At 58.3% G+C, this 9,467-nt stretch overlaps 1 protein-coding gene across 3 annotated transcripts in view; it reads right to left on the bottom strand.

The window, feature by feature from the left end:
* Window positions 1-876: 876 nt before the first annotated feature.
* KPNA6 (karyopherin subunit alpha 6) overlaps window positions 877-9,467 on the bottom strand; it is a 30,974-nt gene continuing 22,383 nt past the window's right edge. For all 3 annotated transcript variants that reach the window (XM_029080606.2, XM_029080607.2, XM_029080608.2), the window contains exons 11-14: window positions 9,243-9,368; window positions 8,929-9,056; window positions 8,344-8,522; window positions 877-7,312 (exon numbers count right to left, since the gene is read on the bottom strand). In XM_029080606.2, coding sequence (XP_028936439.1) covers window positions 7,119-7,312; window positions 8,344-8,522; window positions 8,929-9,056; window positions 9,243-9,368 — 627 coding nt within the window. In that variant the 3' untranslated portion in view covers window positions 877-7,118. The remainder of the gene's footprint in view (window positions 7,313-8,343; window positions 8,523-8,928; window positions 9,057-9,242; window positions 9,369-9,467) is intronic.

Below are 9,467 nucleotides of genomic sequence, written 5' to 3'. Positions count from 1 at the left end.
GCAGCGAGGCCTAGTGGATAGAGCACGGGCCTGGGAGTCAGAAGGTCCTGGGTTCTAATCCCAGTTCCATCACTTCCCTGCTGGGTGACCTTGGACGAGTCACTTCACTTCTCTGTGCCTCAGTTACCTCATCCGTAAAATGGGGATGAAGACTGAGAGCCCTAGGTGGGATGGGGACGTGTTCATCCCGACTTGCTTGTATCTCCCCCAGAGCTTAGTACAGTGCCTGGCACATAGTAATTGCTCAACAATACCACCATTATTAGTTATTAGAAGGGAGCGGGAGAAGAAGAAATTAGGGTTTGGTCGGGGAAGGGCTCTTGGAGGAGATACGCTTTCATCTTGCCCCAAGTCACACAGCCGACGAGTGGCGGAGCCGGGATGAGAACCCACCTCTGATTCCCGAGCCCACGCTCTTTCCACTTAACCACGCTGCTTCTCATGGAAAGACCACGGGCCTGAGTGTCATGGGACCTGGTTTCTCAGTTCGGTTCTACCACTTCCCAACTGTGTGACCTTGGGCAGGTCATTTAATTTCCCTTGGCTTCAGTTCCCCATTCTCCCTCCTACTTAGACTGCGAGCGCCATGCGGGACAGGTACTGGGTCCACTCTATACATACCGTATCCACCTCACTCCTTAGTAGACAGTCGGGCGCAAATACCAGTTATTACTCATTAGGACGGGTTCAACTATAGCACTTCATTCTCCAGAGAAAAAGGGACACAGACACGGGGACCTACTCACCCAGAAGCACCCAGTCATACGAGGATACGTGGGGAGAACCCAGGGAGACCCCCGGGGCTGTGTGAACCCCCCGCTGAGACCCTTCCGCCGTCTCAGCCTCTCAGAAAGGATCCGGGCCAGAGAGCCAGAGAACTTTGCAAACAGGTTTTTTATTTTTGCATTATATCAGTTACAGTGTTCGAACCCTAAAGAAATACATTTCTCTCTCTTCAAATCTGGATGTGTATATAAATATCATTTCTGTTAAGTCTGCTCCAGTCTCACTCCGCCCCCGCTGTCTCTCGGGGCCTGTGGGCACCTACTCCAGCTATGCCAAGTGATGGCAAATGTCCTCCCCAGGACCCCCAAGAACACTGGAAAAAAATAGCCAGAATTGTTTTAATTCATAGAAAAAAATAAACATCTCCCCTCCCCCCCAAAAAAGGAAAAAAAAAAGTGAAATTAGCCAACATACCCAGGCAGGGGCCTGGGCATCCAGACCTGGGCCCGAGGGAGAAGCTGAAAGGGGAGGGGGCCCTTGGCCTCTCTCCCCTCTAGTGGTTTAGGAGCCGACCCCCACGGAAACTGGTTCAGTAAACAAAATCAGGCTGGGGCCACGGGACCGGGCCCCGTCCCCTCCCGTTCTGTTTTTAGGTTTCTGCCTTGACATCCACAGCACAGTTGAGTTCGGAGGGGAGCTGACCAGAGAGGTCCGGTTCAGGATGCCGGCCTACCCGCCCCAGCCGCTGAGCACTCCAGCCATTAGGTCAACACCAAGAGGATTCTTCCCAGGTGAGTCTCCCATGTTGGGTGAGGCCACCTCGACAGAGGGCAGTTGGGTGCCGGCTGAGGAGACGGGGCCGCTCGGGGAATGGGGGACGGGGCAGGGCCAGTTTTAGCTCGCCCCCGCTTGAGGCTTCGGGTACCCTCTCCTCCGCGGAGCTGACGGGGAAAGGGGTTGAGCCCAGCCCTAATCAGGGTCGCTTCCCGCCCGACCCGAGTGGAAATCTCTCCCTCAAATCCTCTCCACCGTCCCAGATGGCCGGGCCTGGAGACGGAAGCTGGAGGCCGTGGGGAAACAGGAGGAAACCGTCCTCGTGGATCAGGCTCTGACTGCCAGGATTCCATCTTGACTTGTCTAAGCCCCCCGACTCTAAATTCTGGAGGAAGCTAAGGGGGTGGGAGGGAAGGGAGGAAAGAGGACGGGGTGGACACAGAGTATGCCATGAATTGAGTCCAGGCTGAAGCTTGGAGGAGAGCAGGAGACACACGTACACAAGCACACCCACGCATACCAACACAGACACACACTTCCCTCACGCCCCCTCCCCCTAATCCATCCATGGAGGGTCAGAGTTGGGAGCTCGTTCCAGTCTGCTTGTTGAGTGACATCTCAAACCAAAAGCCAAAACACCCAGGGATTCTGGCTGTGTTTGTCTGGTATGCTGTGCCCTAAAATGGATATTCTTGGATCATTCCAAAGGAGCAGTCCTGGGCCAACTTGCTTTCCTGCCTGAACCGCGCCCCCATACACACACACACACACACACACACACACACACACACACACACACACCCCACCCCCCCGCACTCTCTCTCTCTCCTTCCCCTGCAGGAGCTCAGGTCTGAATGCAGTTACAGCCCACCACTGCGCTCAGGAATGCAAATGCGCTACCATGTTGGCAAAGCAGGCTGTACACCAAGGCTCCGGGGAAGGAGAGTGCCGACAAAACAAACACACACACACCTCCCCCTCTCCACCTCCTGCCGCTACCTTCCAAGCCTCCAAGGAACCTGCTTCTAGGCTGGTCAAGCTCTAGCTTGACTTCCCCGCCTGAGCCAAGAACGTTTCCACGAGACGCTCGCAGAGATGCAGAGGAAGCCGCCGTGTGGCCTTCCGAGCAAGGATTCGGGAATCTTACCCGTGAGAAGGGCCCGCCTGGGAGGGGCCGCAGTGGAGGCGAAGCAGACGCCCGGGAAGTCAAAGGGGATGACGGGGGGGTGGGGGGTGCCGGGGAAGGTAAGAAAAAGGAGCTGGAAAATAAACTAAGAGTTGAGGGCGGGAGAGATGGGTGCAGAGGGTCTGCAAGTCAGACAGTACTCATTGAACATCTGATCTCTCGACTCTGCTGGCTAGGGTGGGGAGTGAGGAGTGAGGGAGGAAGAGGTAGGAAAGGCGAGAGGACAGTGAGATCCCACCAGCTGCTGGTATGACACCTACAACCCCGCGGAAAGCAGAGCTGCAGGTCAGTATCTTCGGAGCCAGGACCCTCTCAGCACGTCACCGATCCCTGACATCTGATGCCCTCCTGGGCCAGTGTTCTGGCTCCACATTCCTGCCCCACCCAAGGCAGCTCTCTAAGGGTGAGGCCCGAGAGGGCTAGCACTTATACAAGGGAATTGAGGCTGCTGGGCCCTGGAAGATGGCAGATGCGTGGGAATCCTTTATAGCCAGAAAGGCCACAATCCCCCAGGGTTCAGCAAAGATTGTGAGCACGGTGGAAGGAAAGAGAGTGAGACATAGAGGGAGAAGCAGAGACAGAGGAGGAGAAGGAAAGAGAAACACCGAGAGAGATAGAGAAGAGGGAGGAAGAAGCAGAGGGAGACAGAGGAAGAGGGAAAGGGAATGCAAGCACGGGCTTGATCTGAAATAGAATTCAGAACCAAAGTTCTTAGGGACGACTGAACCACAGCCCGGCTTCCCCGCCACCCCCAGGGTTCGTGGGCCCTTTGAAGTAGCCCCAGAAACCCAGGCAGCGTGGCCCGCTGACCACCTGCTTGCTGATGAAAGACGTCACCAGCTTTGGATCTCGGGAAGGCCGACGGTGAGGCCGGAGCTGGGCCCGGGCTAGGAGTGGGCACCAACCCAAACGGGGAGCCACCGTGCTGCCGACTCAAAGGGACAGCGCGGGACCAGGGAAGACGCGAGCCAACACTGGGAGGATAAGATAGCTTTGCTGGTCCGGTTGAAAATCCCAGAACCGCAGGCTGGACCGGCAGCGCCCCACAGAGCCTCTGTAGGAGGTCAAAAAAATCATTTTGCTCTCCTCCCTGCCCCGGGGCCAAGCGGGCAGGGACACTTCCAAGTGGAGGCTTGGGCGTGCGCCTGCCCGCTATGAGGTCAATCAAATGTTACGAGAAAGGCCCATTTGAGGTTGGCACGTGGGCATCACCTGGCCAGTGGGTCCGTCTGCTGGTATCCCCGAGCAGAGGGGCACTCTCTAAAGCAGAGTGGGAAGTCAGAGAAGAATCTTCTGACCCCTGGGAGTTTTACCGTCGGCCGGTTTGGCCGGAGGGGCGGGGTGGGGATCAGTCCAGGACTCCTGCTGATCCTGGAAAGGCCGAAATTGGGCTATGGGCTGGGCGAAGGATGTGGGGAAGCAGATAGGTGTGAGCCCTGCCTCCACGGGGCCCCGAGGGGGCCCGCTCTGGCCGGAAGACCCTCCCTGCCTGTGGTTGATGGGGAGGAAGGGGGAGGGGAGCAGCTCAGATGCAGCTTCCCCTGGAGCGCAGAGTCACAGTTTGACTCCGGTCCTTTGCCATTCGATCTCGAGGCACTACTCGTCCCAGGCCTCTGCCTCCCCCACCCTCACCGATACCCCTCTCAAAACCCCAATGGCCTGAAGGGAAGCCGGCGAGAGGGCAACACCCCCCCAAACCCAAAACCCAGCTGTGGTGCCTAGATTCCTTTTCCCAGATCCAGGTGGGAGGAGAGGGGGAAAACACGGTGCCCAGTGCCCCTTGGCATCTTTAGATCTCACGCTACCGCCCCGTCTGATATCTATTTTGCCTGCCTTCCCGCCTTTCTGCACCTAGGTGACGGCAGAATGGGTCCTCTCTCAAACAATCAGCGATGGGAGGCTTCCATTTGGCTACAGGTCAGACCTCCCCTCCACCCCCCGCTTCCCTGCCTCATTTCAGACTGTCGAAGGCTCACCTCTCTTCCCAACCCGACACACTCAGCCTGCGTGTTTCCATGGAGACACGCGTCGCTTCAGTGGTTCCCGGCAGCAGCCGCAGCGGCGGCCTCTTAAGATAGCTCGGTGGCTCTCCAGAACCAAGCCCCAGAGCACTGGGACCCACCGCTTTCTCATTCTCCCTGGGGGGAGAGGGCCTCGTGCCGCAGGGATGCTGAGGGGGAAAGGACAAGGACAGAGCCCACACTGGATAAATACGACTGATGGATAATTCTGGCCCCAGGGCCGGCAGGCCACACTCCCACCCTTACAGTCAAAAGGCTCGGGTTTCCAAGAGGGGGAGGGGGAGAAAAGGAGCAGCAATTCGGAGGCAGAAGTCTCCTCTGCTCTGACCCTCCGAAAAGGGCAAGAGGCCAGCCTCGTTCTTTCCCCGGAGATTTCAAGTGAAACTAGTCAACCGCTTTCTCTAGGAAGCGCCAACCTCGAGGGGGCAGATGGAGCTCCGCGCTGGCTCGGTCTCCCCTCTGGAACCTCATCCTAGGGCGGGGCAAGACTCGCCAACGGCAGCCGCCTTTCCTCCCCCGAGGGTCCCCTTCCAGGCACCCAGACAGATGGAAAACAAAGAGAAAGATGTCCCTGCACACCCCACAGTTTGCCCCAGTTTGACAGGCTTCCCAGATGAGAGGACGGTTTCTGGAGATTGGGTCCCCGCTGCTCCTACTTGCCAGCGCCTTGGTGTTCCCCCCCGAAGTCAGGGGTTGCGGGGAGAGCGAGACAGGGTGGCCCAGGGCATGACTACATTGAGACTTCCATGGGTGGGAAGGGGAAGACCTAAGAGAAGAAAGGAGCCAAAAGGACGCCACCTACCCTAACCCGACATCTTAACCAGGCTGTGGTGACCCAGGGGTCCCGGCTGGCCCCTCTGGCTGCCCAGCGCTTCCTCTGCTCTCTCCCTTCCCACCACCAGGCTGGCTCAGCACCGGCGGCTCCGGGACTCTGTGGCACGGCGAGGGATGGGGGACGGGGATGGACTGGAGGTGAACCGGTGCAAAGCCTGGGAAGGGAGAGGAAGAATGGGAGGGGAGGTTTCTCCTACTTCCGCCAGGCCCAGAGCCTTTGTGCTTCCTCCTTGCTCCTCTGTGCCATCCCCAAAAGAGAGTGCCCAGATCAGGGGGAAGAAGGCAGCAATGGGTATGTTACCCTCTGCCTGCCCTACGGGATCCTATTAAAACAAGTCAGAGTCGCTCCTCAGCTAGATCTCCCCTGGGAGCCCAGTTCAGACCGACCGACCGACCGAACACAACGTAGAAGACGCAGAGCTCTGCCATTCTCCCCTGGGGGTGGCAAATGTACCCGGCCCAGCTGTGAGTTGGAAGGCGGCTGCATGGCCAGACCTCTAACTTTCCCGACTCCCACCCCTCATCACGGGTCAGCAGATGGGAGGCCTGTTCCCGTTCCCCCCGAGAAAGGTAGAGGTCATTTAGCTCTCCAGGCTGTTGCTGGGTGCCCAGGAGAAAAAAAAGGGGAAAAAAAAATGCGATTAAAAAACCGTCTCCGCTGTGTGGGCGGCCAAGGGAAACTTCAAGTAATCAATGGAGCCCGGGGACATGGGATCAGTAGCGATGTCTGGGGAGGGCGTGTGGGAGCGGGGCATGACTCCACCCTCTTCCTTCTCGGACCAAAACCTTAGGAAACCTTGAATGACTCCCCCAACGGGGTCCGGGCGTGAGGGGTGAAGCAGAGCGGCCGCACCCCTTCCAACCAGACTGCCGGGCCGACCGTTCCCCAAGAGACCCCCGGCGGCTCCAACGGGGCTTGGGGCGCTTCCCGAAACCTCAGCGCTCCCGGCTCCCGGGAGACTCCTCTCAGTCCGAGTTCGATGTGCAAAAGGAAAATTAAAAAAAAAAAAAAAAAGAAAAAAATTGGTTTCTTTTTTAAAAAGAGGAAATTAAATAAATTGATCCAAGCTTCCATGATGAATATTCTATCGGAGCAAGAACATATTTTGGATTCCACCCCGTCCCTCACTGGAATATTTCAGTCTGCTTGATACCCTAGGTAAGAATTAGAGAGATCGGGGCTGGGGTGTAGAGGCTGAGGGGAGAGGGAGGGCAAGGGCAGGAAATCACCACAAAAAAAAAAAAAAAGAAAAAAAGATTGGGATGGGGAAGGTGCAAATTGATTACCTCTGTCCTCCTTTTACCACCCCTGGCTCCTGGGACAAAGACAAGTAATGCAGCAAAAATATAAAGTGGGTAAGGAGAAACAAACCCTCAACAAGTCCCCTTCTTTCCATGAAAGCAAAGCGTTAGCGTCTGTCTGTCCTGGGTTGGGTGGGGAGGAGGAGGGTGGGTCCCATCAGGGGGTGTAGGTCCCGGAGGGGAGGGGGGAGCGGGCCCTGGCCAGTTTGTGGTGCCCTCCGCTGCCCCGCGCCACCTCTCCCCCGCCCCTCCCCGCGCCCCCCGGGGGGCGGGCACTATAGCTGAAAGCCCTCCATGGGGGCCTCGGGCTGCTGGAAGATGAATTGCTGCTGGTTGGCGTCCACCTGGGGTGCCAGGCTGGCGGCGGCGGCGTCATCCTCCACGCCGAAGTAGTGCTCGATGAGGTCAAAGGCCTTCTGGTAGATCTCCTGGTTCTCGTGGCTCTGCAGGAACTCGATCTTGTCCAGGCCTGAGGCACGGGAGGCCGGGGAGCGGTCAGGGGGCCGGGCCGGCCGCCCCTCCGCCCGAGCCCTTCCCGGGCGCTGGCTGTGAGCCTCCCCCTCCTCCAGGAGGCCTCGCCCCGCACCCACCGACACTTCCTTTAACCCACGCCCTAAGCGTGTGCGCGCCTGGACGTGTGTCTCCGATGTGACAAGCTACTCATCCCCACGGCATCAGGGAGCTGAACTGAGCTAGAAAGAACTAAAAATCAGCCTCACGCTTCTCCAGACTCCATTTCCTCAATCGCCCCCCGCGGCCCAAAGAGTCTGGGTAAACGACAGGCTGTCTTTTATTTTGACTGTGGCTTTGATCGCCCTACTGCCCCTCATCCTCAAGCTTCTAGAGAATGTGGGGCCGGGAGTCAGGAGACCCAAGTTTTAGTCTCAGCTCTGCCACCTTGGGCAAGTCACAATCTCTCCGGTCCTCAGTTTCCTCAACTGTAAAATGTGGATAAGAAACCAACTCTCCCTCTCTCTTAGGTGGTGGGCCCCGTTTAGGGCAGGGACTGTGTCTGATCCAACTATCCTGAATCGACCCCAGTGCCTGGCACAAAGTAAGGGCTCGGAAAATACAACAGCAACGACACCTCATGATGACGACGATGACGTGAGCCCCTTAAGCAGGACAGGGACTGCGTGCAACTCAATTGGCTTGTATCCACCCCAGCGCTTAGGACAGTGACCGGCATATAATAAGCGCTTAACAACCACCTCAATTATTATTAGTAGTAATAATACTATTAAGCCCTTACTTTGTACGGAGCACCACATTAAGAGTCGGAAGAGAAGATACGGGGGGAAACCTATGTGAGGAACGGATGTGACTGCCAACTCTGTTGCACTGTATTCGCCCACTGCTCAGACCACAGTAAGTGCTCAATAAATTCTACTCATTGGGGAACGAGAGTCCGACAGACCCAGAACCAGGCAAGCCTAGGTTGGGGGTAGAGGTGGGGTGGGGGAGGAGGAACGGTCCAGTGAACCGCCGGTGGCCACGTACCGTAGGCTTCCTCGATGAGGCCGCAGTAGGGGTTGGCCCCGTTGCCCGTCCGCTTGGCCTCCTGCTCCCCGAGCCGCAGGATGTTCTCCAGCCCGTTGAGGGCCACCTGGACGATCTTCGAGTCCATGACGGTCAGCAGGTCACACAGGGGTTTGATGCAGCCCAGCGAGACCAGGTACCTGGAGGGCAACGAGGAGAGGGTCAGTCTCCTAACAGGTCCACCCCACGTGCCCCCAGGCACCCGCCCGACGCTTGGCCTGGGGTGGACAAACGTGGGTCACACCCACGACCAATGCTCTTGGAAAGGCTGGGCGAGGTGGATTCCTGTGGATAACCGCAGCCGGCAGGAATCCAGCACCCGGTGCCCTCCGGGACAGGGAAGACCTTCCCGGCCTAGCCCTGCCCTGAACGCTCAGCCTCCGGCCCAGCCTTCCTCCATTCCCCTCGGTGGTGTCATCGAGCACCTCCTGGGAGCAGGGTCGGTCTTCTGCCCGCGGGGAACGGCTGGGAGGGAAGTCGAACTGAGGTGGTAGTTCTCCGGGGCCCCCAGCCGGCGAGCCCGGGGTGGGCAGCGTCACGTGGTACCTGATCTGTTCCGGGGTGCCCCCTGACGTGGCGTTGGTGATGGCCCAGGCCGCCTCTTTCCGCGTACGGAACTCGGCCTTCTGCAGGATCTCGATCAACACGGGGAAAATGTTTGCGTCGATGACCGCCTGGAGGAGAGGAGGACGGCGGAGAGCCGGGAGAGGCGGGTGGGGGTTGGGTCCCACAGTCTTCCCCACATCTGGGAGACGCGACCAGGGGGTGCCGCTGGCTTCTGTGGGGAGAGGGCGACACCCCTGCCTCCAGCCCGGCTCTAAGCCCCCCAACCTCCCCCAGAGGCTCCCGGGGGCCTCTACCTGTATCTGAGCCCTATTTCCAGCTGTGATGTTTGAGATGGTCCAGCAGGCTTCCTTGCGGATCGATTCCTTGGGGCTGCTGAGCAGGTGCAGGAGACACGGCAGGGCTGAGCAGTTGAGGATCACCTGGATGGGGAAGAACCCGCGATTCAGTTCCGCACCTGGCTTGGGGCCGAGTGCCAACGGCATGCTGGGGGCCATCGAGGATTCACCCTGAGCCCTCTG

This window comes from Ornithorhynchus anatinus, chromosome 16 (assembly GCF_004115215.2).
Source record: "Ornithorhynchus anatinus isolate Pmale09 chromosome 16, mOrnAna1.pri.v4, whole genome shotgun sequence".
Lineage (NCBI taxonomy): Eukaryota > Metazoa > Chordata > Mammalia > Monotremata > Ornithorhynchidae > Ornithorhynchus > Ornithorhynchus anatinus.
Note: the sequence above shows the minus strand (reverse complement) of the source record. Positions and strands in the feature narration are given on the sequence as shown.